Here is a 27324-nt window from a genome sequence, read left to right as displayed (position 1 = left end):
TAAGCCCTATGGAAATTTGGTAGTTTTCTACAAGGGCAAATATCTTTCTTTGGGGCTTGTAATATTAAAATGACAATCCCCATTCTTAGCTTTGCCTAAAAATATAAATAACTGAACATTTTGCTTTTCTTTTCTGCCTGCCAGCTTTATTTCTTACTCCTACAGGAAGTACCATTGTCTTTTTTTTTTTGGGGGGGGGGTCAGCTTTATTTATTTATTATTTTTTTAATAAGTTTTTATTGTTCATATTATTACAAATGTTCCTTCCCCTCCCCCCCCACCATTGCTCTCCTCCACCAGGTTCCCACCCCATCCTCTGCCCTTTCCCCTCTCCCCATTGTCCTCATCCATAGGTGCACAGTTTATGTTCAGTCTCTTCCCACACCCCCCTCTCCCCTTTTCCTCAAGAATTATCAGTTCACTCCCCTTCCATACCTCTGATTCTATTATATTCAACAGTTAATATTGTTCATCAGATTTTTTTAATTTCCTTGGTTTTTAGATTCACTTGTTGATAGTTACGTATTTGTTGTTCATAATTTTTATCTTTGTTTACTTTCTCTTCTGAAAGAACCCCCTTCAGCAATTCATATAATTCTGGTTTGGCGGTGATGAACTCCTTTAGCTTTTTTTTTTTATTAGTGAAGCTCTTTATCTGGCCTTCGATTCTGAGTGATAGCTTTGCTGGGTAGATTATTTTTGGCTGTAGGTTCTTGCTATTCATCACCTTGAATATTTCTTGCCATTCCCTTCTGGCCTGCATGGTTTCTGTTGAGAAGTCAGCTGACAATCGTATAGGTGCTTCTTTATAGGTTACAACCTTCTTTGCTCTTGCTTCTTTTAATATTCTCTCTTTGTCTTTTGCTCTTGGAATTTTAATAATGATGTGTCTCGGTGTGGTCCTATTTGGATTCCTTTTGTTTGGAGTTCTGTGTGCTTCCTGGACTTGTAAGTCTAATTTTTTCACCAGGTGGGGGAAGTTTTCTGTCACTATTTCTTTCAGTATGTTTTCGATATCTTGCTCTCTCATCTTCTGGGACCCCCATAATTCTGATGTTGGTTCGCTTGAAGTTGTCCCAGAGGTTTCTTACATTATCTTCAATTTTCTGGATTCTCTTGCCTTCTAGCTTCTGTGGAGGAGTGTCTTCTGGCTCTTTATGTTCCAAATCTTTGACTTGATTCTTGCGATCTTCCCTTCTGTTTTTAGGACTCAGTAAAATATTTTTTTATTTCAGACAATGTATTCTTTATTTCTTGTTGATCTCTTATCATTTCTTATTGATCCCTTATCATTTCTTGTTGATCCCTTATCATTTCTTGTTGACTCCTTATTAATTCTAGTTGATCTCTTTTCATGTCCTCATAGGTCTTATCCATCTTTTCTAGGAAATTCTTGAAAAACCTTATAAGCGTAGATTTGAACTCTATATCCAGACGCTTTTTGTCCTCCATTTCTTTTGTTTGTGATCTATTTTGTTGTCGCATTTCACAGTTACAGATGGGACGGGGTTTCAGGGTGGAGCCTGCAGCTTTGGCTTCCGTCAGCCCTGCCCTATGTGGGTCCTTCAGTGCTCTCTGCCGGCGCCTCTGAGAGAAAGGTGCCCTCGATTTTTGCCTGCTGCCAAACAGTCTATGCTCTCCCACAATGAGCCCGGAATTGGGGTTTAGTTCAGTTGGAAGTGGAGTTGGAGGTGGCGTTCAGAGCAGTCTGGAGCCCCAGTCTCCTTCCCGACAGGGCAATCCCGCGGCACAGCTGACCGTCCCTTCTCTGCGCAGTGTGCGCGCCTCCGGGACCTCCTTTCGCCTTTCCCCGGGGTTCCGCCTTACAGCCCGGCTCCCTATGGCTGAGCCTGAGTCCCCGGGGTCTGGCCTAGAACTTGGGTTCAGAGCAGTCAGGGGCCCAGCACAGTCGGAGTTTTATCTCCTTTCCGCTAGGGAACGCCCGCCAGGCACTCTGCCTCCCTCCTCTCCGGCTCCGTCCTCTCCGCACACCACGTCTCCGTACCTTGGGCTTTTCCAGCTCCTCCGCACCTCCTTCTGGTTTTCTCCTTGCTTCTCGCTGTAGAATTTCCAGTCAGTCAACCTTCCCGTAGTTCTGCGCAATGTCCGTTTTATATTTTAGTTGTATTTTATTGAAATTGTTGTGTGCGGCTGCGGCTAGGTGTTCACCTGGGCGCAGCCATCTTGGATCTCCCCATTGTCTTTTAAATGAGGCCTTTTTCCTTTCTGTTTTTGGTCTTTTGTCAAATATTTAGAAATTACACATGGTCATATGTGTACTTCCCCTATTCATACCACTTCTTCAGTCAATGTTCCTTCACAAGCAAAAATGAATATAAAGAATGCAAATTTGAAGTTTTACCATTGGTTGAATTGCATAGGTAACTACAGAGTTTAGAGCCTACATATTTTATTTATGCATTAGATTGCCCTTGGATTTAGAGCTTCTCCACTATTACTTCTTTACCACTCCAGGAAACCTTGTATTCTACATGCATGGTAACTTATTTTATTGCATTAGAATTATCATTTTATCTGTCCATCTTCTTAATAGATTGTTGGCTCACTGAAGTCAGAGACTGTGTCTCATTAAACTTTTGTACTCCTCACAGCCTAGCAAATGGTTGGCATTTAGTGGGAACTCAATAAACTTTGAGCATGAATGAAAACTACATGGTGCTACTTAAAATAAACATAAAACACTGTTTGCTGGATTGTGCCTTGTCAGCAAGAACACCGGTGTTCTTAAATAAATAGTGAGTTTGTTGATGCCAAGACAATATTTGCTTTTGGATCTCATCATTCTTGATATGTATTTTTGACTATTTTCCCATGTGACAGCCGAGAGACATTTGGACTCATCAATAACCATTATTTACTTTTAAATAGTGAAGAGGAATTTATATAATTTTAATGGATGCATAACTGTCTAATGTAAATATAATAATAAAAATGGAAGAGAAATAGCAATTTTGTATATTTAATCTAGTAATTTAAACTATTGTTGTTAAATACACTGAATATCTCACAATTGTGAATCAGAAGCATTTGGAAAGAGAGTGCCATTATTAACATCATGCCATTGAAATGACTTCTTTCTGTTGTTTGAATTCATTATTTTGGCATCACATTATTAAATGAGCTTTTTTTTTGCCAACAAAACCTTCAAAGCTATAAATATTACTCTAATAGAATTTTGTTCTTTTCAATGTCTATATAATGGAAAACTAATTTAAAAACTTAATGCTCATATATGAAGTAATAATATTTAAAAATTATTTTGAAAATATTTACTTATATAGCTTATCATAATTTTGCTAGAGGTGAATTTTAAAAACACAAAACACAAGTCAATTATTTATTTGATATATTTCTTGAAGTTATAAATTTTTTGAATAAAATAATTCATTTCTTGATGTTAGCCCCTACATAGGTTCCTGAAAAACTGACAGGAATTTTAAGAATTACATTCCAAGGCTCAGCTGGGTGGCAGGACAGAGAATTTTCAGCTGAAGACTGGCACTGGAAGATTAAAAAATATCAAGTAAATTTTAATTTAGAAGACATCAGGAGAAAAAATATTATCTTCTAATGAAAACTTTCTAAACTAGTTCCACTGAAGTTTAACAGAGGGATATTTTAGCTACACAACTTTTATTGCTTTTAAATATATTTTTAATTGATTTCAGAGAGGAAGAGAGAGGGAGAGACAGATAGAAATATCAATAATGAGGGAGAATCATTGATTGGCTGCCTCTAACATGCACCTCAGACAGGGAATCAAATCGTGACCATAGGTCAATGTTCAACCACTGAGCCACGCTGGCAGGCAACTTTTATTATTTGACAAGAGGTTTTAAAAGTTAAATTTTGTAACTTTAAATTAAACTCATTTAAGGTAATAAGTCTATTTAATTATATTCAGGAAAATATTGAAAAAGAATAAACTAAGAACTATTAAATTCTCAGAAGTATATTTATCTTTGATCTGTAGCTATCATTATGGAAAGGAGTTACTAGCATTAATTTCAATTTATATGTTTATAGAATATGCTGTTTTTTCTGTTAACTTATATAAAGCATGGATTCTGGGCATTAGTCATATTTTTTATTGGAAAAACAATGAAAGAATTTGGGAAAGTGCCATTTTGTTTATGTAGTTTAGAAGTTTAAATTACTTTTTTATTAAAAAAAAATGTTAACCTGAACTAGGTAGAGAATAATGCCTAAGGATCCATTGGGCAGCTCAGCAATGAACAAATTCTCAAATTTGGTTATCAATTCCCTGACTTGATACAGGTTTCTCCTTGCTATTCAGAAGTAAATATTTCTTACAAAATCTTTTGTAAGCTGAAATAGTGTAAAGCAAAGAAGCAATTACCATAATTTGTATGGAAGAAATTCTTGAGTGATCTCAGACCCCAAATTCAACACATGCAGTATTTACTTTGCTCACTAGGATTGAAATGCTTAATTATACTCAGTTGTAAGCTAAACAAAACACCCCTATTAGCTCTCTTAGGCTTTTCTGTTACCTTAGGACACATCTTGCTAACGGATGCACAAAATAAGTCTGGATAAAGCACAGATGCTCACAGACACAGTTCAAAGTGGTGAGACTTGATGCTGAGATGCTGAGTGCAGTTCCTGAGGAAGGAGCTGAAGGGCCCCTCTCTTTGCTGGGGTATGTGCTACCTGTATAAGGGCTCCCTGCAAAACATGCTGACCGCCGTTTCAGTTTTCATAATTTTTGTTGTAAAAGTAAAAATCCTTTAAAGATTTCTTTTTGTTATAAACCCCAGATACTGCCCTGCTCGGGTTGCTCAGTTGGTTGGAGCATCTTCCCCTACATATAAAGGTTGTGGGTTCGATTCCTGATTAAGGCTCATACCTAAGTTGCAGGTTCTATACCCGAGATCGGGTGCATACAGGAGGCAACTGATTATTTTCTCTCTCTCTTTTTCCTTCCCTCTCTCTCTAAAATCAATGAAAACATATCAGAGTGATATGTTAAAATAATAATGAAAAACAAACAAACAAACAAACCAGGTACTAACGTAGTTTTTTTGTTTGTTTGTTTGTTTTTTTGTTTTGTTTTTGTAAGAGCCAAGTGGGGAAATGTGAACTGTTGAAAAGCAGGGGGTATCTTTATAGTTATTCTACCAGCCAGGTCCTTTTCTCATTTCAAAAGACTGTAACATGGGAATAGGGAAGCATAGGCTGTTCAAGATAGAAAATCCTTACAAATAATTCAATTCATTCCTAGCCGGTTTGGCAAGTGGCTAGCACATCTGTCTGCAGACTGAGCGGTCCCAGGTTGGATTCAAGTCAAGGGCACAAGCTCTGGTTGCAGGCTCCATCCCCAGTAGGGGGTGTGCAGGAGGTAGCCGATCAATGATTCTCTCTCATCAATGATGTTTATTTCTCTCTCTCTCCCCACCCCTTTCTCTCTGAAATCGGTAAAAATATACTTAAAAATATACTATTGCTGTGGAGGTATATACAGATCTGCATGTTTGAGTTTGGAGCTAGAAATTGACATGGAGTTGCATTAAGCTGCAGATTAAGAGCTGAGATAAATTTGAAGTAAATGGTTAATATATTTGAGAGGAGTTAGATGTAAATCCCAGAGGCCCAGTGAACATGAGAAAAGGCAGAAATGGGAGCCTCCTGCTAGGGGATATTCAGATCTTCAGCATATTTTTTATTTCTTACTAATGCAAGAAATATTGGGATGGGGGATGACTTATGGAGGGTGATGAGAGAAACATTGATATTTAGATTACATCATAATTTTTAATTTGCATGAGATATGTTTATGCACATTCCATACATTTTGAACAATTCATTTAAAAAAATATATTTTATTGATTTTTTACAGAGAGGAAGGTAGAGAGATAGAGAGCCAGAAACGTCGATGAGAGAGAAACATCGACCAGCTGCCTCCTGCACACCCCACACTGGGGATGTGCCCATAACCAACGTACATGCCCCTGACCGGAATCGAACCTGGGACCCGTCAGTCTGCAGACCGATGCTCTACCGCTGAGCCAAACCGGTCTCGGCTGAACAATTCATTTTTAAACTTTTTTTTTTTTTAATGAGAAATGTATTTTCACAAGTAAATATTAAATCTCTTACCATGTTCAATTGGTTAGTTTAATGCTTAATAGTTTTTTGTTTTTCTACCTTCTGTTTTTTTTTTTTTTTTTTTTTTTAAACAGCCCAGGCCCTTCATGGATAGGTAAGATCTGCATATATCTATAGTACAGTAGGGAGAATGTTAAGGAAAGATTTCCATGTTTTTATTTTTCTCGCCAAATGAAATCAAATTTCCCCTATTTCCTAAAGACTTTTTAAAAAATATATTGATTTTGTATAGAGAGTAAGGGAGAGAGATAGAGAGAAGCATCAATGAGAGAGAGTCATCGATCAGCTGCCTCTTGCACACCCCCTACTGGGGATATGCCCACAACCAAGGTACATGCCCTTGACCAGAATCAAACCCAGGTCCCTTCAGTCCCCAAGCCAACACTCTATCCATTGAGCCAAACCAGTTTCTGCTATTTTCTAAAGACTTTTGAGTTGAGAGGTTGTCTATTAAAACACTAGCTATTGCTAGATATTGCTGTCACATTCTATGCATATGTTTCACTTTTTCCTAAGAGAAGGTGACTCAGAAGTAGTAGTCTATCATAGAAGGGGACCACATAAAGGCTGAACCAAGAAGATGGCCAGTTGGAGAGGAACCTGGTTTGAAGGACTTGCTGAGAAGCTTCAGGAATCCCATGGTAGTAGGAGAGTGCAGGTTTAAGGTTATGATTCGCAATACAAAGAAGTGGGGGACTGGTCCAAAGAGATATTTCATCTGCTTCAATACTATGCCAATTTCATCCTGTCAAAATGAATGGAAAACAAAGGACAAAGGGTTAAAAACTCAGGTTTAATTCCAAGTTATATTTATATTTCAATTAGGCATTTTTTTTCTCTTCTAAATGATCAGTGCACTACTATTCTTTCCATAAGAAGCAATTTTCTTAACTATTTTCCCATAAAATGGAAAACATTTAAAAATCACTGGAGCTCATTTCCTACTTACTTAAAAACTAGATTCTGTAAGCCATGTTTATAACTCTTGGTTAAAATATATGCATTTATTCTCATGCCAGAGTCCTTGGTTAACATAAGAATTTAAAAGCTTGAAGAACAGGTTTAATCTCCAACATCTACAGGGAATTTATACAACTCAATAAAAGGAAGATAAATGATCCAATAAAAAAATGGGCAACGGACCTAAATATAATCTTTTTAAAAGAAGAGAGAAGGAAGACCAAGAGACATATGGAAACATACTCAAAGTCACTAATTATCTGAGAGTTGCAAATCAAAACAACAATGTGGTACCATCTCACACCTGTCAGAATGGCTATTATCAACAAATCAACAAACCACAAGTGTGGGCCAGGATGCTGAGAAAAAGGAACCCCCATGCACTGCTGGTGGGAATGCAGACTGGTGCAGCCACTGTGGAGAACAGCATGGAGTTTCCTCAAAAACCTAAAAATGGAACTCCCATTTGTCCCAGTGATCCCACTTCTAGGAATATATCCCAAGGAACTAGAAACACTAATCAGAAAGGATATATGCACCCCTATGTTCAGAGCATCACAATTCACTGTAGCTAAGATTTGGAAATAGCCTAAATGCCCATCAACAGATGAGTGGATTAGAAAACTATGGTACATCTACACAATGGAATACTACACTAATATAAAAAAGAATGAATTATTACCATTTGCAGCAGCATGGATGGACCTGGAGAGCATTACGTTAAGTAAAATAAGCCAGGCAATGAAAGAAAAATACTACATGATCTCACTCATTTTTGGAAAATAAAGAACATTATAACCTAATGAATAAAAATATAGATACAGAGGCAGTAAAGCACTGAACAGACTGTCAATTTATAGCAGGAAGGCCTGGGAGTGTTGCGGGGGTGGGGGAGAGAGATCAACTAAAGGACTTGTATGCATGCATATAAGCACACCAATGGACACAAGACACTGGGGGTGTGGAATGAGGGCATGCGACAGTGGGTAGGGGCGACAGGAGGAAGGTCAAAGGGGAAAACAAAAGGAGATATATGTACTACTATATGTAATACTTTATAAAAATCAAAAGCTTGAAGAACAGTGTATCTATAAATCACTAACATTTATTTTTTTATTCTTCTCAGTATAGAATACATTTGCCCAGTAGAAAAAATGTTTGAATTCTTACTTTAGAAGTTCACAAAATGCAAATGTTAAAGCATTTCTTATTAATTAAGATAGATTTTTAAGCATGAAGATAGTATTAAGAATAAAACATTTTAACTTTATAACCATTTATTAATCTTTAATAATGATATGCACAAGGAATACACCTTATTGGTATGCAGGGAAAGATTCAAGAGTTTTGATTTTTATGTTTGAGAACTATGGGATCTTCACGGAACATAGGAAAATCCATCATCAGCTTCTAAAATCATGAATGACTTTTTTTTGGTTTTTCCTCTTTTTAAAAATATATATTTTATTGATTTTTTTACAGAGAGGAAGGGAGAGGGAGAGAGTTGGAAACATTGATGAGAGAGAAACATCGATCAACTGCCTCCTGCACACCTCCATAATGGGGATGTGCTCACAACCAAGGTATCTGCCCTTGACTGGAATTGTACCTGGGACCCTTCAGTCCACAGGCTGATCCTCTATTCACTGAGCCAAACCAGTTAGGGCCTGATTTCCCCTCTTTATTATTGTAATACAATATGATATTACAGTGCAAAGTAGGTGGAGAAACAAATATTATTCTTTTAATTTATTAAATGAAACATATGTACAAAGTATAGGTGTGCATGACAAAGGCTAATTTTGAGCATTAGTAATACAACTAGAGGCCCAATGCAAGAATAGGGCTTCCTTCCCCTGGCTGCAGGCACTGGTTTCCCTCTGGCACCCAGGACCTGAGATTTTGCTCTGACTGCTGTCTTCTGCATTGCTCTGGCCCTGCAGCTCCTGTAGCTCCCTGTGTGCTGCCCAGAGGCCCAGCACAGCAGGGGTGGGATGGAACACCTGCATTGTCACCATGGCGATGACACAAGTGTCCCATCCTGACCACTGCCATCTTTGTTGTGCCAATTTGCATATTCCCTCTTTATTGGCTGTGGGAGCTGCCATCTTTGTAGAGAATTGATGGTCAATTTGCAAATTCCATCTTTATTAATAGGATTATACTGAATTATAAGAATTTCCTGTTTGATCAAGTCTTTCCTGGAAATGCATTAAAAAATAACACTATTTTTGACATCAACTTCAAGTCAAAGGTACTTACTCTTTCTCAAAAGCTAAAGAAAAGCTGGCATAATTTATCCTCCAAAAGGAATCATTTTCTCTATTTAGAAAATTAGAATAGTTTTCTATTCTAATTTAAGATTTCTCCAATGGAAATAAGTTCATAGGCAGACATTCTTTTATTTCCATTCATCTGTGACATAAAGGGCAAGTCTGTTTCCATTATTCATTATGAAAATGAATAATGAATTTGTAATATATATGGTTCAGAGCTTAGCTCTTTTAGTATGTCTTATTCCCATACTGAGTCATTGGTTTGGCTAAATTTTTGCAAATATTAAAAACTAAAATGTTCAAATGGTAAATCACAGACAAAGAACATGGTCATGAATGACAGGTACAGATTGTTTAAACTCTTAGGTAAAATTTGATAAGATATTTTACATAACTTGAATGAACTGACAAGGTCTTTGTGGAGCAAACAGGTCCAGATGGCAAACATACGCAAGGGATTTAGTCAAACAATTTTTTGGCAAGAACATTATGAATTTTGTAATCAGTTGGGAGCCAATGAAATACAAAGATGAGTCTAGTTAATAATCTACAATGATCGGTTAAAGAAGTATATTAGTGCTAATTTCTCTCCATTCATCCTACCTTTCCCTTCAACCCCACAAGCCTTTGGCACAATGAAGGGGATAACCTTCATTTGTGTTCTCTTTCTTTTCAGCTCTGCCTACTCCAGGGGTGTGTTTCGTCGAGATGCACGTAAGAATTCTATTTTTTTTTTCATTGTTCAAATTTATTTCATTTTACCAGTAAAAGAAAGTTTCGGGAAACTTTGCATCTATAAAGAAGTAAGCTTTCCTTTAGCACTAATTTCTAGATTGTGACGATATTTTGCATTTGTGAACTTTTAGAAAGTTATCCTAAGTGAAAAAGGTGGGGATTGTTTAGTGACTGTCTTTTCCCTTTGCATACGATGGGACATGGAGGGACTTAAACTTCAGTTGAAGATAGAATTCATAACTCGAAATTGTCAAAGCCTTTATTATTGCACCTTAATGCATTAAAACAACACAACCTGTGTTGATAGCCTCATGAATAAAATTTGTGTTTATATTTTTTCCTTCATACGGTCCTCTCAGTAGCATTATATCTTATCCAACTTTGAATATAAAGCTATAAATATTTAATGATTTTTCAAATAGTATCATTGGCGATTGAACATCTCTTATTTAAAAGCAGAAGAAATAGTTCACTGTCATCCCAATATTTTCGAGCAAATGAATACTAAGTCAAATGGAGAGAAACATAAAAAGTCATATCATAACCAGTTGTTTTCTTCAGTATTTAAACAAATCTCCCCCCCCCCCCCCACAGACAAGAGTGAAGTTGCTCATCGGTTCAAGGATTTAGGAGAAGAAAATTTCAGAGGCCTGTAAGTTATAATATTGAAGAGCCAAATTTAATGTGTCTAATAGGATTGGTTATTATTCTGAAGTTTTTACATTCCCCTGTCATCAGAGTCCAGATGCTCGAACAGTACTGTTTAGTAGAATTTTCTGCATTCATGACGATATTCCATATCAGTATTGACCAATGTGCTAGCCACTGGTCACACATTGTTGTTGAGAACTTTGAACTTGGCAAGTGCAACTGAGAATCAAAAGTTTTAGTTGTATGCAATTTTAATTAATTTAACTATATAGTTACACATGGCTGGTGGCTACTGTATGGGGAAGTGTAGTAGCTCTGGAACTCTTACATAAGCTTGATTGAGGGGAAAGACTTTAAAATATGGTTCCTTTCCCAGAACACTCTCAGATTCCTTTACCTAGCAAATAGATGTCATTTCTAGAGAGCATTTTAATATGTTTTTAATCTAGTAAAGAACGAGAAAATAGTTTATTTTTTAAAGGCCAATTTCATTCTATAGCCTGATTAAAGGAGATGTATGTATGATTTTTGCTTTTTGTTTTAAATAGTACAAGGGCCTATGCAATGCCCCTCATCTTAACAATTATACCTATTTAGAATGCATGTTGCTTGCTTGCTCTGTATGTGGTCATCTGCTCACTTATATACTTAAATATGGTGGAAACACATATCTTCTTTGCTTAAAAAACCACATATACCAGTTTAGACCTCAGATGATTGCTGATGTGAATAGTCTCTCAGGATAATAGGAAGAGGCAAAAAATATAGCACATTTGTTCTCTAGCCTAGCAACCTATTTTATATTAAAGTTTTATTATACCAATTTTTTTATGTCCTATGTTTCAGGGTGCTGGTCACCTTTGCCCAGTATCTCCAGAAATGCCCATTTGAAGAGCATGTAAAGTTAGCAAATGAAGTAACCGCGTTTGCAAAAACTTGTGTTGCCGATGAGTCAGCTGAAAATTGTGGCAAGTCCCTGGTAAGTACATTGTAGTTTTGAGTATTATTTCTTCTTATTTTAAGTAACCCTGAGCACTACAAAGGGAAAACACCCCATTTTGGCTTTCTCTATTATTATTAAATGACCATATTTGCAAGCAACACTCACAAATGGATAGAGCCATCATTTCTTCTATGAGAGAGACATCCTAGCTATGCCTATAGTTCTAAAGCTTTTCTTTATTGAGGTCACACACAGTGATTATAATGGATTTAAATACACTTTCTTCTCTAATGTCCCTTCTATTTTATCCACTGTAACTAACAGTGTGATAATTACTTCTTAAAAAATTACACATAGATTATTAAGTCAGGGGAACCTCTCTATACCTGAGGAAAAAAGTGAGTTGTAATATCATATCCTCACCAAGATTTACCAGAATATAACATTTTTAATACTGTTCTTTGGGTGTAAAGAAAAGAAAACACTGCCTAGCAATTTGAAGCCTCTCTCTTCCATTTAGCACACGCTTTTCGGAGATAAATTGTGTACGGTCGCATCTCTTCGGGGCACCTATGGTGACATGGCTGACTGCTGTGAGAAACAAGAACCTGAGAGAAACGAATGCTTCCTGAAACACAAAGATGATAACCTGAACCTGTCTGCATTGGAGAGACCAGATCCCGAAGCAATGTGCACCGCCTATGAGCAAAACGAACAGATGTTTTTGGGAAAGTAAGTAATCAGATTTTTTAATCCTTATCAGAGGGTATATTTTTATTGATTAGGGAGAGAGAGAGAGAGAGAGAGAGAGAGAGAGAGAGAGAGAGAGAGAGAGAGAGAGAGAGAGAGAAAGGGAGAAAGAGAGAGACATTGATTGGTTGCCTACAGAATCAAAACGTGTTTCCGCCCCTTCCCTTCTCCCCCCGCCCTCCCCCTCCAACTTTGGTGTAGGAGAGGATGCTCCAACCAACTGGGCCACCCACCCAGGGCAGGAATCAGATATTTGTGCTTCAACATTAAAAATTATAAAATAGGTCAAGTCTCCTTATAACAACTACTATAAAAATAATTTCAATATTAAGACTTAGAAGCTTTTGTTCTAATGACAAATTCAAAGAAATACTACTTACTGCTACAAAATTCTACACAATAAAAAATTTGATCAATTATCTATTGGAATTAATTGAAACAGGATATGATCTGTATGGAAAACATTAACAGTTCCCTTTTCCCTGGCAATGCCCGCATGATGGTTGTTCATTACTTAGGGGTGTCCACATTAAAAATTATGAACTAACTTCATTTAGTTATTGCCAGAATTAACTTTGCTTATTGTCTGAATTAACTTAATTTTACTTTATACATGTGCATATAAGTTTAATCTTTTTATTGACTTAAATTATGACAAAGGCAAATTGGTTTAATTGATGTTAGATGTCTTTGAGTTTTGGAATTTCTAGGGAAATTGTTGATAATAATTGCCCCTGTAATACTGTCTGCTACAGAAAAAATGACTGCCTTTTCTTCTTCTTTAAAATTATAGGTACTTATATGAAGTTGCCAGGAGACATCCTTTCTTCTATGGCCCAGAGCTCCTTTACTTTGCTAAAGAATACAAAGAAGTTTTGAAAGGCTGCTGCTCAAAGGCTGATAAAGCTGCCTGCCTGGGACCAGAGGTATGCACAGCAGAACAGAAGAGCCAGTTAAGACTCAAACCTCAGATTTGGGACACTTTATGGCTAGATGAAGGGTACCTAAGTCTCTGATATAACCTTCTTTTCTTGGTTAAAAAAAAGAAAGCCTTCCTTACTTTATTCACCCCAAAGATTTTTCACCCGCATTGAAGGTTGATGACATTCTCATTCCTCCTTCTAAGTTTTACCCAGCAGATCTCATAGAGAACCACTGTGTATGTGTCTAAATACCCTCTTCTTTTTATAGTGAAACTAGAGGTCTGGTGCATGAAATTCATGCACTTTGGGGTTGGGGAAGGGGAGGGTGTCCATTGGGACGTGCCCTCTTGCAGTCCAAGAGCCTTTGGGGGATGCCCAACTGACAGCTTAGGCCCACTCCCCATGGGAAGTGGGCTTAAGCCAGCAGTCAGACATCCTTAGTGCTGTAGCAGAGGCAGGAGAGTTTCCCCGCCACGCTACTGCTGTTGCACTTGCCATCCTGGGGCCCAACTTCAGGCTGAGCGGTGCTCCTCCTGTGGGAGAGCAATGAACACCAGGGGCAGCTCCTGCGTTGAGCATCTACTCTCCTGGTGGTCAGTGTGGGTCATAGTGACCAGTCATTCTGCTGTTCGGTCAATTTGCATATTAGCCTTTTATTATATAGGATAAACTCATTTGTAAAATTGCACAGCAAAGGGCCACAGTTTCTGTTTATCTTTTCATGAGTCTTTCCTATTGTAGAGGGAATTCAAAGTGGAGAATTTCACTGCTTCTACAAGCTTGGCTTGTTTCATTCATTCCATAAATTTTTATTATGTGCTCATCATCTTTTCTAGGCAGTTTATTGATGTGAGAGTTGGTGAAAGAGGGATTGAAATGGATTTATGCAAAATTAAGAAATCAATAAAATCATATTCCCTGGGATGTTAGTATACTTTGTTCTTCTACCATTCTCTTCAGTTCCCTTTTCTCTGGGCATGCCCCCAAGTGGGTTGTTCACTACCTAGGGGCATCCATTATGACTGGACTGATTTTTCCTCTCACCGCACAGCAAATTAATTATTTGCCAATGGTGAATACTTGGGAGTTTAAGCGTACAATATGTCTTTAAAACTTAATTTGTTAAAGTCTTATCTGAACTTATGAAGGGGTGCTTTATATAGAGTTTTAAAATATATTTCCAAAATTATTTCTTTTTGTAGTTGGATGCCTTGAAGGAAAAAGTAGTGGTTTCAGGTGCCCGACAGAGACTAAAGTGCTCCAGTCTTCAGAAATTCGGTGACAGAGCTTTCAAAGCATGGTATTTAAAATTTAGTTTTTGCATTTTGTAATGATGTAAATGATGATGGTTCAGTTGACAAAATTGTACTTTCATATGAGTTTTTTTCCTTAATCTTCACGTGAGGATATGTTTTTATTGATTTTTTTTTTAAGCAAGAGAGGGAGAGAGAGAGAGAGAGATCGATGTTAGAGAGAAACTTAGATCAGTGCTTTCCCAATCAGAGAAGACACCTGCTACCTAGTTATGTGACCTGATCAGTAATCAGAAAATCTTTGGGGCATGGGATAATGCTCCAACTAACTGAGCCAGGGAACATTTGTATAAGTTTTTACGCAGTACTTTCATGTATATCCTTCTTGTTATCTAAAAGTCAGAAATTTAACAGAAGTGAAAAATCAGAGCATAATTGACAATTCATCATTATTTTTGTTATATGTTTTCAAAGTAGTAAAAAAAATTAGATGATTTTTTTGGGTAATTCTATGATAGTTATTTAAACTCCCATTTACTTCTAAAGACAAGAGGTCTTACTCTTTTTAAAAAATAATTTTTACTTTTCAATTATAGTTCATACTAATACAATATTATATTAGTTTTATATGTACTCCAGTGATTAGATATTATAACTTAAGTAAGTGACCATCCCAATAAAACTTGTACCCATCTTTAGTTATTAGAATATTGTTGACTATATTCCCTAAACTGTACTTTATGTCCCCATGATTATTTTGATACTACCATTTTGTACTTAATCCCTTCACATTTTTAATAGGGATTTTATTCTAATGGTCCATGATTTTTATACTGTCATAGTCAGGGTTGTTGTTTAATTTTGTCTCCTCTAGCCCCTTGCAATTATCTGAAACTATCTGCTTGTTTTTTAAGTTGTGATAATTAATTCAGCCACAAGATCACTTCTCATTTTCTTATAGTTTTAGCTCCATACTTAATTTATTGCTTTTGCCTGGACTTCTATTTTTATATTACTTAGCTGATTCTAAAAGCCAAGAACCCCCTTCCTACTCTCATCCCAATTCCTAGTTTGCCTATCAACAGCTAATCAACATGAACAGAAGATAGAATAACAGACATTTTGCAAGGTTTTTAGAAACCATAATTTGTACTATCTTTGCTTGTCACCTCTATCATCTACAATAATTAAACAAAATCATCCAATGTGAAACAATGCACAATTAAACAGGCTGTGACTGGTTTTGGCGAAGTATCTTTTATCAGATTTAGGCAAGTCTGAAATGATTTGTGAAAGCTTGTGGTTATTAGCCATTTCACATCTTGTCATCAGGCTTAGAGACTGTGCTGGATCAATTTCTTGGTAAAAATACGTTAGACTCTCTAATCTTGAAAATTAACCTTTCTTTTCTCTGTGTACTTTGGAACTCAGCAAGAAGGCTTTTTATTGGTAACAAAGACAACTGGAGTTTGTGTGACCCTTTCCAGTTTATAAAATGCTTTCCTATTCATCATCTAATCTAATTCTCACCACAATCCTCTGATGCAGCATGCTGTGTGTCTCTTCAGGGCTAAAGCTCAGAGAATCTAAGTAACTACTTGAGGATCACACTGATATTAAGCAATATAGTTAGACCTGGAAGTCAGATATGGGCTCCAAACCTGATGCTCTCATATGTCACCTCTTTCAGGATGCCTCTTTGATTTCTGATTTTATGAATCGCTGACATTTTTCTGCCCACCACACAAACTTATTTAGAGTAGAGAATTCTGCCCTAAAGAAACATTTTGCCCTAAGATAACAATTTGATTTAGAAATAGCACTAAAATGAGAATGAATGAATTTTATAAATTATTTCTATATTTCATTTTGTCCTAAATTTTTTTCTTAAAAGTACTATTTTCGTAGTGCTTTCACATAAAATATTGGACTTTAATAAATTGTGATGGGTGAATTTTCTTTTTAGGTCCGTTGCTCGCCTGAGCCAGAAATTTCCCGGTGCTGATTTTATGGACCTTTCCAAAGTGGTGTCTGATCTTACCAAAGTCCACAAGGAATGCTGCGCAGGTGACATGCTTGAATGTGCAGATGACAGGGTAAGAAATCCTCAGCATTCTCTTTAGTAACATGCGTCAGTGGGTACAATGAATTTGCTTAGTATAATTGTTGATCACTAACAATAAACTGAAATTATCTTCTATGTCTAATATGCTCAATTCTTTTCCTGCCTTGTGGCATGTTATTTATTTATTTATTTATTTATTTATTTATTTATTTATATACATGGCTATCCCACTCACAAAATGATCTGATAAATACATTCAGTAATTTCTAATTCCTTTCAGTCATATTCTGAGAACAAAAGTTTAAACTGAAGTAGCACAGCTGCAAAAGTAGTTTACAAAGAAAAATTTTTGGGACATGTGACTATTCTGTAACTGAAGAAATTTGTATTTCTTCATCTCTACATATTTTTCACCCAGCCCTCTACTATTGGGTTTTAATTTTGAAACTTAAGTGCCTTAACAGTAGAAATATAGATTTAATAAATATTGTTATTGACTAGCTTTTAAACAAGTGGAAATATTTTCGTAGTTCTGAGTCTCCAGATTTCTGAGCATAGACTGAAAATGTTCATAGAAGGCAGGTTGGTATGTACATGGCCTTAGAATACGGTGGACATGTTCTCCCAACATAATAAAAGTCTGGAGAGGAAGCATAGGGATGTCAATTTAATTTGAACAATTTTCATCAACTTGCTTATAGGCAAATCTTGCCACGTATATGTGTGAAAACAAAAATTTATTCTCCAAAAACCTGAACGCATGCTGTGATAAACCTGTGTTGGACAAATCCCAATGCATTGCTGATATGGAAAATGATAAATTGCCTGATGACTTGGCCCCATTAAATGCTGATTTTGTTGAAGATAAGGAACTTTGCAAAAATTATAAGGATAACAAAGATGTCTTCCTGGGCACGTAAGTGGATAAAGAAGGATCCTTTCATAGCTTTTATAGGCTCTGAGGATTTAGAAAACAGTTCTAGGCTTTTCTTTGGAGTTGTTACAATTGTTGCCTGCAGTGCTACTTTATCCTTCCTTCTCTGAGTCTTTAAAAGTTTTGGAAAAAATCAATTGGTTTTTAAAATATTCATAAAATAATATCTGCTCATGGCAAAAATTTCAATCAATAGAAAAGAGGAGAAAGTAAAATTTTCTATTACCACACCCTCCCCCATTCTTTGCTCCTTATGAATATTTCTGGCAATAACTGTAGAAACATTTTGTGTATATATAAATTATATACATAGTATTAGCTTATTTATTTAAAGAGTATTTCTTGAACTTTAGCATGACATATATGGATAAATACAAGTCATACATCTTCATAGCTCTGTATCTACCTTTCAGCAGAATAGGTGTATAAAAAGAAGTATGGAGTCTGCTAAGAGGCACTTTAATTTGCGAGTAAAGACCAGATGTTCAGTAGATGGCAAGGCAGCATACAATTAAATGATAAAATAAATGATTATTTATAGTCAGTAAGTGGTGATAAACTTTTGAATTTTATTGTTGGATTACAATAGCATTCTGTGTACTAAATAATATTTTACAAAATTATGTGCCCTTCAAGATTTCACTCCTACATAGAGGAAACTAAAAATTTAAGAATATCTATCTATCTATCTATCTATCTATCTATCTATCTATCTATCATCTATTTGAACCTTTCTGAGATGAAGTCCAAAGTAAACAAAAGAAACATAATAACAGGTATCATTGATCAAACATTTCATATGCACCAGTGTGTATTATGCACACATTATGACCTGTGTTTCTCACAATCCACCTTCTGAGATATGTCCTATTATTATCTCCATTCTAAAGAAGAGGGAACTAAGGTTCTGAAAGTTTTAATCAGTTGCCGAAGGTGATATAGTAAAATAAGTGTTAGAGTAAGGATTTGAATGTAAGTCTGAACCCTAGCCCCTAGCCGCCAAGCTTTATTGATGGGTTTGGTCAAATTGAACCTTTGGGGTATGAGTAATGCTTGTTAGTTAGGTGATTTTTCTTGCATATTTGTTCAACTAAGTCTATTTTATTTTCATCTTAATTAGGTTTTTGAATGAGTACTCAAAAAGGCATCCTGACTATGCTGTCTCATTGATACTGAGACTTGTCAAGGGATATGAAGCTACATTGGAGAAGTGCTGTGCCACCGATGATTCTCATACATGCCTTTCCAAAGTGGTAGGTTTCTCAAAGTTCTTTGGCGATTCCAATAATAAGAGAGAAAAATAATGCCAGAAAGCAATATATTTTATAATGCAATTGAGATATTCTCTGGAGATAATTTCAATTTTGTGCTCTTAAGCATTTTAGGGGAAATGGCCTCAATAGACTAGTTAATAAAAACTAGAGTAGTCTATTTATATAAAAACAAGGCTCAGAAAAGAGCAAGCTCTAATGTCAAAAATATTGACCACATCTTTTCTCTTTTTCATAGAACAAAATAAGATAAAGGAAATGTAAATGTTAATTTAAAGTGATATAACTTAGATATAAAGATAATTAACTTGATTTCAAGATTTATCTAGTATTAAAAATTAGTATCTTAAGGAAGATTGTGAAATCTATTCAGTTAGAATATTTTAAAATCTTTTTGAGAAGGTTTAGGAATGGCCTTACAAGAAATTTAGTAAGTTGAGAAAATCAGTTCTCGAGGACTTTTAATATATTTTGCTATGCTAACATGGGATTTTTAGCAGGTTTAGAATATTTAGCATTTTCAACATGTGGAGTGGTTCCCAATTTTTTTTTTCCTTTACCAAGAACCTGCTATATGCCAGGCACCATGGCTGGATTCCATGCCCAAGATAAAATCTCTTATTTCAGAGAGCTTAGGGTCCAACTGGAGAGATGGCTTAAAAATAATAGTGCTTATAATCATAGCTATAATTTATTGAGCTTCTACTATGTTCCAAGAACTATTGCAATTTCATTAGCTCAGGTGGTTTTTATAGAGCATTCTCTGGGTTGGTACCATCTTCATCCCCATTTTAGAGGTGAGGTTCCTAAAACTTGGTGATTAGAAGTAAAGTTCCACAACTAGAAAAGGAGTCAGATGACCTTGCTTAAAAAACCAGCAGTCTCACTCCAGAGCTTGAATATTCTTAATCACCTATACTATGTAGTGTGGATATACTGTAACAGGTTTGGTATCAAAGGTTTATTTACATGACTTTGGGAAGAAACATTCAAAAAACCTCTCAGTCTACCTATAGGGGCAAAAAACATCCTGCATCTGGTCCATTGGTGAAACCTTTAAACACAATTCTTTTATTTTTTAGTTTGATGAACTGAAGCCACTTGTGGATGAGCCAAAGGAATTAGTCACAAAAAATTGTGAACTCTTTGAAAACCTTGGAGAGTATGGCTTCCAAAATGCGTATGTATTTTTGTTTTTGACTTATGTCATTCTTGATCAATTTGTAGGTTTTTAAATTTTTATTTATTTTATAAAAATTTATCTTTATTGTTGAGTCTTAGAGTTGTCCCCTCTTCCTTCCCCTCACCCCCATTTTACCCCTTCGAATCACTCCCCTCTCCCAAGGCCTTCACCACACTATTGTCTGTGTTTATGGGTTATGCATATATGAATATATGTTCTTTGGTTAATCACTTCTTGCCCCCCACCCATGCCCTCTGTGATTCGTTAGTCTGTTCCATGTTTCCAGGTCTCTGGATCTATTTTATTCATCAGTTTATTTTGTTTACTAGACTCCACATATAAGTGAGATCAATTTATAATTTTTAAGACTATATATATATCTCACCTGTCATAGAACTCATAACCATGAAAATACAGTATATATTTATAACTCCTCTCCATAAAGAAAGACTGGAGAGTGAGAGATAAAATAGTTGGTGGGTTGAAGAGACCTATATTTGAGTTCAGTTTAAAAAATTAGCCTCTTGAGACTGGGAAGGAAAATACTAAATATTTTGCTATAGGAACTGAGGATGCCCTCTGAAAGTTAAGGAAGAATTTATGGACAAAAAACAGAACAAAACAAAACAACAACTGCAATGCTTTTCCAGAATAGCAAATAGTTGGACTTGAATAGCAGTGACTCAAGAAGTATTGTAATATATAAGTTGATGAATAATATCCTGATCTAATAGAGCCTTACTTGTGGAGCTAAAGACAAACAGGAACACACTATTAGCTAGATATTTACTGATCATTGTCAACACTCTTCTAACTGTGGATGCTAGGGATAGCAATAATTAACAAGTCTCTTCCCTTGAGTAGATTACAGCCATACATTGCCTTTCAATGGTAGTTGGAATTCCTAATAAATGGTTGTTACCTGCTAGATCTTACGCCAGGTTGATGGCATACTTTATGTCTTTTAATCCTTGCACCATTCCTACTGAGTCAGGCACATATCCTCTTTTTTATAGACGAGAGAACTCATCCATATCTTTCTAATTTAGCACAGTGCTGCTATTCAAAGTAGCATGACAGTTGTGAGTAAGCTAAACACAGAGTTAATAAAGCTGTAGTAATAATCCTAACCTGCATGTCTTTTTAAAAAATATATATATTTTATTGATTTTTTTCAGAGAGGAAGGGAGAGAGTTAGAGAGCTAGAAACGTCGATGAGAGAGAAACATCGATCAGCTGCCTCTTGCACACCCCCTACTGGGTATGTGCCTGCAACCAAGGTAAATGCCCTTGACTGGAATCTAACCTGGGACCTTTCAGTCCTCAGACTGACTCTCTACCACTGAGCCAAACCGGTTTCGGCATGCATGTCTTTTTCTATATGAGCAACTATAAATCTACTTCAGCCCACCCCTGCATATTAAACTCTCAGTAGATTTCATTGGAAGAAAGAAGCAATTAATAAACGAATTAATGTCACTGAATTTTAGTAAGCTAAGTGACTTTCCTAAAATTAAGCAGCACAGCTGGAATTCAAAGTTAGGCTTGCCTAGTTGCTTAGAACAAGGTCTTCCCCCCATTCTACTTCACAAAACAAAAGATAGAGATGATTTTATGAATGGAAAATAATTGTAATTGATTTTGTCTAATTGTTCTTTGCTTCACCTACTATGTTAGGAAAAATAGCTTCTTGCCTGGTTGAAAACACAGTCTTTTGTTACAGGCTCTTAGTTCGTTACACGAAGAAATTACCCCAAGTGTCAACTCCAACTCTTGTGGATGTCTCAAGAAAACTAGGCAGAGTGGGCAGTCACTGCTGCAAGCTTCCAGAAGTGAAAAGAATGGGTTGTGCTGAAGACTATGTGAGTCCTTTAAAATATATAATAAGTCAATAATGATGAATTTTGCCTTTATAACGTTAACTTTCAGAAGCAGGAGTGAACTAATGTGTGTGTGTGTGTGTGTGTGTGTGTGTGTCTGTGTGTGTCTGTGTGAGTAGAACTTGGTTCTCTATATCATCCTGACCATCAGAATGAGGATTGAGACAAGATCCTGAAGATGATAAATTATTCTGAAAAAAAAAATCCATGAGTATTTAATGCTTCATCCTAGCATTTAAAAATTTTTACTTTTGGGAGGTCTTCCCTTTAATGTATCAGTATAAGACTGCTTTCTCCCACTCCTGCACATGTCTTAGGAATCACCTCAAATTATTTTAATGAATTATTTTCTCAAATGTAGTCATGGATTATTCTGCAAATGTAGACATCTAAAAGAGAAAAGACTTTATTAAAAAATTATCCTTATTGCTGAAAATATTACAGATGTTTCCCTGCTTCCCCCACTCACCCCCTCCTTTCTACTTCTGCCCCCTCCCCAGGCCTTCACCTCACTATTCTCTGTGTCCATAGGTTATGCAAATCTCTTCCTGGTCCTCTTTCCCCGATTTGCCTCTGAGATTCATCAGTCTGTTCCCTAGAAGATCTATTTTGATCATCAGATTATTTTATTCATTATATTCCAAGTGAGATGAATCTTGCATTCAGTGTTGCTAGTTAAAATACAACACTTCTTTTGGTCTATTGGAAAGTAGGAGTTCATGGAAAACTTTTCATTATGCTCCTTTTGAATTTCTGCTCTACTCCCTGTTCTTCAGCTGTCCGTGGTCTTGAACTGGTTGTGCGTGTCACACGAGAAAGCACCAGTGAGTGACAAAGTAACCAAATGCTGCACAGAGTCATTGGTGGGCAGACGGCCATGCTTTTCTGCACTGGAAGCTGATGAAACCTTTACTCCCAAAGAATTTAACGCTGAAACATTCACCTTCCATGCCAATGTATGCGCACTTCCCGAGCCTGAGCAACAAGTCAAGAAACAAACGTGAGAAACATTTCATTCCTACACGTGCTTGTAATCTTAATAGGGGAAACTGCAAAATATTCTTAAGTAGTATTAAATTCCTTAGAAAAAAGAACTTAAGTATTTGCCTTCTTAAGGTGATAAAACTGTCAAAATTAAAATGGATAGGTTTTTGTTCTCTTACCAAAGTAAACAATAACAACAAAATTATATTATAAATTTCTGTAGAAATCATTCAGAATAGTTATGTGGAAAAAGGCTGCCCAAGTAATAAGATTAACATCTTAGGACAAGTCCAGTAGAAAAAGCTGAACAATTAATTGATTCATTGTGAAGATAGCAAATTAGTTAGTAGAAGTCTTAGAAGAATTTATTTCTAGGCATAAGTGATTATTTGAAGTTTGTTCTATGGCAACCCACAGGCAAGGTAAACCTCCAACATGTGACTTTTGAGAATGGAATTTAGGTGAAAGACATCTAGAAATGCGAGTTCTGAAGCATGACTCTGCTTCTGTCACTAGGGGTTAGATAGGCAAAGCACAGTTGCTGTCATGTCTGGTGGGTTCTGATCATGGCCACAGACTTAAGAGGAATATTGCAAAACTTGTGCTCACACGATTCTCTAGTACTATTATCTCTGCAGACGTCAATGAAAGAGAACCACCAGCTTCAATGAATTGGATAGTCTTGTTTCCCATGGCCTCTGCATATTCATTTTGAATGGGCCAATTAAAGACCAAAATGATAGATTCTTGAATTAAAAACTTATTAAAAATTTTAAGTTGATTTCAGAGAGGAAGAGATAGGGAGACAAGAACAACAATGGTGAGAGAGTCATTGATCAGCTGCCCCTGCACACCCCACATTGGGAATCAAGCCCACAACAGGCATGTGCCCTGGCCAGGAATCGAACCATGGGTTGATGCTCCAACCACTGGGCCATGCTGGCCAGGTTTTGATTAAAAACTTTTAAATGGAGTCCAAATAATTAAGCTTTGAAGGATCGTTTTTAGCTCTTAAATTGCTATAAACTTCAACACGGCACACATTTAAAAATCTGAATACTTTCTAAATGTAATAACATAATCATTTCTAGAGATTTAACTGAAAAGAGATTTATTGATACAACAGATGTTAAACAATTTACTTTGATGATTTTATTTGAACCTAGCATCAACACCATAAAAGTAGATTTTGTTCTTCTCCTTGTGGAAATGAGAATATTGAATTTTTATAGTGATAAGCCTGGGCCTCAAGCTCAGAGTTGCCTGGCTTTAAGACTTATGATCTCAAACAACAGTACTAATGTCTTCAGCATCTACATTTTTCTCATGTGAGTAACCATTTCCCTGTTCTGTTTTCATTTTGTTTAAATGCAGTGCACTTGTGGAGCTGTTGAAACACAAACCCAAAGCAACTGATGAACAACTGAAGACTGTTATGGGAGAATTCACAACCTTCTTCCAGAAGTGCTGTACAGCTGCTGACAAAGAAGCCTGCTTTGCAGAGGAGGTGCGGAAGTCGTCTTCATTTTAATATGCACAGTGCCCTTTATTGCTGCTTGGTCAGGCTAGGGCTCAGGAGACTGCATCTGAAGACACATATACATTGGGGCTCCAAATTTTTCTTCTATATACAGTTGTCTGGAAAAAAAATGACTTAAATTAATTCTTTTAAAAAAATCTCCTGCTAACTTGAAGCATATTATTAGATATTTATAGCATTTGTTCTGTTTCCAAAGTTGGGTCACATATGAATTCAAATAGAAATATTCAGAAGTTTTGAAATCTTTTGGGTAAAGACGTAGTTAAAACAAAACCTTCGTTTAAGCATTTTCTTTAAAAGTATTGGTTTGCAATTGGGTTGAATCTGAGTGCTTGATTTCTCAGGCGGGTGGAAAGTTTATATTTAAATGTCTGAGTCACTTACTATTTTTTCTTTACAACTTGAGTGTAATGTTTTTATTGCTTTGGGTACAATGAGTGTTCATAGTTTTCTCCTAGAGATTCTAGTACTAAGTTGGTATTAAAGGGTATGAAACATGGAAAATTATTTTGTAATCATCAATGGCTGTATAAATATTCATTTATCTTAATAGTGATGCTAATACTTCCCCCAAACCTCTCATTTCTCTGTATTCAGGGTCCAAAACTTGTTGCTTCAAGTCAAGCTGCCTTGGCCTAAAAACAACACACTCACAAACATCTCAGGTAATATTCTCTGGATTTTCTTTAAAAAATTAATTATAATAGTTAATATTATAATAGCTAAGAGCCGTATGGACTAGTGCCAATCACTGTTTTAAGGCCTTTGTATATATTAACTTATTTAATTCTCACAATAGTTTTCTGGATTGAGTTCCATTATAATTCCAATATTTCAGATGGCAAAATGAAATTACAGATCAAAGCATAGACTAAGTAGTTAACTCATGGATCACCCAGCCTCTGAGAGGTGGAGCTACAATTAAAAATTGAAACCAGAGCTTGACAGTTAATCACTGTCCTGTTCTGACCTAGTGTGACACAGTAGACAGAGCCATTCAACTCAGCAATGACTCAGAGTGGATGACTTCAGCTATTAGGCAAGATGACATGCATTTTTGAAGGTTAAAAAAAGTTGAATGACAATGATTTCACAAAGTTCAACTTAATAGCTCAATAGCAAATTCATGTCATTGGAGAATATGAGAAATCTGTTATGTGAATTCCTACTTAATAGTACATAATCTGCTACTAAGTTTCCATGTGTCAACATGCTGAGTTTTAATAGACTTTCTCTTCTTAGGACAAAAAGGCCCACTTTAAAATTTAGATGTTTGACCATAAACATGTTTTATCCAATTTTGGTTGTAATATGTTGAGGAAAATTAAAAGAAATTATATATAAAACTTCTCTTTTACATGAAAAACAAGTTGTGCAACATTTTTCTGAGCATTAATTCCTTCTATATTTTCCAAACTGACCTTGATGCTTATTCCACTAATTGGACTTTAACTTACTCTTTGCCACATGATAAAACCTACATATTGTGCATTCAGACAAGGAAGACCTTCCTGTCTCTGCAAATTTGGTTGTTTCAAAATGTGGTTTGTTTCAGTCCCAAATGGCAATTAACTTGGAGAAGACACCTTGTGTGTTTGTAATTAGTGTAGGTAAGAAACAGCTGTTAGGTAAAGGATGGAGGATTATGAAAGTTTGTGACTTTGAATAAGTATGAAGTCATCAGTGATGAAGAGAGGACTTTACAATACCTGGTGGGGTGTCTGCTCCCCTAGCTCAGCAGAAGAATTCAGCTGCCATGGGTTGAGGGCAAGCTTGACTTATTTTCGTTGGTGAAAATTGGAAATTAAGCTATTTGATATTTATTGAGATAGATTTGAAAAACACAAGCCATTTTACAAACGGTATTTATATTGTCCTTTTATTTTTCAGCTTATCCTAAGAGAAAGAAAGAGAAACGAAGACCCAAAGCTTATTCATCTGTTTTTTCCTTTCCTTTGGTATAAAACCAACAGTCTATCTAAAGTACATACATGTCTTTAAATATTTTTCCTCCTTCTCTGTGATGCAATTAACAAAAATAAAAAAAAACTTAATACAATGGCTCAGGACTGTTATTTTTCGAAGAATAGTTGCCATCTTGAACATTTTGTGGGTTCCGTGAAAATCTCCTCTGTGTCCCCCACTTCATAGGAGGACTTCCAATTCCTAAGGAGTTAATTAGTTAAAGGGAACATTAATACTCTTCTTAGTTAAGGATTATGAACATTGAAAGTAATATCTTAGCATTATTATAATTTTGAATAAAAGAGTAAAGATTGTGGTCCAGTATGATATATGAAACATGGCATTCCCTTACTACTAGAGCCCTCTAAGCAATGTGAGGCAATAAAGCTACAGATCATTGTAAAAATAGTTAATTTATTTGGGAAATAAACCCTGACCCTAAAATAAATGTAACAGCCTAGGATGAGAATACATAAAGAGTATAAGAAACTTAACAAGTTTGTAGAAGCATTAGTGGAAGAGGGAATTAGGAGATCTGGAGAAAAGTGCATGTGATGTGATTAAGGAATACTAATTGAAGAAGTATTGGGGGGGGGGGTGTCTCTCAGCCCAGCCTGCACCCTCTCCAATCTGGGACTCCTCGAGGGATGTTAAACTGCCCGTTTAGACCTGATCCCACCGGATATCCCTCTCACAATCCAGGACTGCTGACTCCCAACTACTCACCTGCCTGCCTTCCTGATTGCCCCTAACCACTTCTGACTGCCAGCCTGATCACCTCTAACCACTCCCCTACTAGCCTGTTTGCCTCCAACTTCCCTCCTCTGCCAGCCTGGCCACCCCTAACTGCCCTCCCCTACA

At 36.2% G+C, this 27324-nt stretch overlaps 1 protein-coding gene across 3 annotated transcripts in view; it reads left to right on the top strand.

Annotated features, from left to right (window-relative positions):
- Positions 1 to 26422, top strand: part of ALB (albumin) — a 96998-nt gene extending 70576 nt beyond the window's left edge. The window contains exons 1-15 of one of the 3 annotated variants that reach the window (XM_036414129.2): positions 9947 to 10100; positions 10716 to 10773; positions 11619 to 11751; positions 12236 to 12447; positions 13259 to 13391; positions 14591 to 14688; positions 16608 to 16737; positions 17408 to 17622; positions 18761 to 18893; positions 19994 to 20091; positions 21818 to 21956; positions 22751 to 22974; positions 24333 to 24465; positions 25096 to 25163; positions 26389 to 26422. In XM_036414129.2, the coding sequence (XP_036270022.1) occupies positions 10022 to 10100; positions 10716 to 10773; positions 11619 to 11751; positions 12236 to 12447; positions 13259 to 13391; positions 14591 to 14688; positions 16608 to 16737; positions 17408 to 17622; positions 18761 to 18893; positions 19994 to 20091; positions 21818 to 21956; positions 22751 to 22974; positions 24333 to 24465; positions 25096 to 25137 (1827 nt within the window). In that variant the 5' untranslated portion in view covers positions 9947 to 10021 and the 3' untranslated portion in view covers positions 25138 to 25163; positions 26389 to 26422. Of the gene's footprint in view, positions 1 to 9946; positions 10101 to 10715; positions 10774 to 11618; positions 11752 to 12235; positions 12448 to 13258; positions 13392 to 14590; positions 14689 to 16607; positions 16738 to 17407; positions 17623 to 18760; positions 18894 to 19993; positions 20092 to 21817; positions 21957 to 22750; positions 22975 to 24332; positions 24466 to 25095; positions 25164 to 26388 lie in introns of those variants that run through there. The other 2 variants (XM_045571802.1, XM_045571804.1) reach the window with 2 other exon arrangements.
- The last annotated feature ends 902 nt before the right edge of the window (positions 26423 to 27324 follow it).

The sequence above is a fragment of the Pipistrellus kuhlii genome, unplaced genomic scaffold (assembly GCF_014108245.1).
Source record: "Pipistrellus kuhlii isolate mPipKuh1 unplaced genomic scaffold, mPipKuh1.p scaffold_m20_p_1, whole genome shotgun sequence".
Classification (NCBI taxonomy): domain Eukaryota; kingdom Metazoa; phylum Chordata; class Mammalia; order Chiroptera; family Vespertilionidae; genus Pipistrellus; species Pipistrellus kuhlii.
The sequence above is the reverse complement of the archived record's forward strand: the minus strand, read 5'-3'. Positions and strand labels throughout refer to the sequence as shown.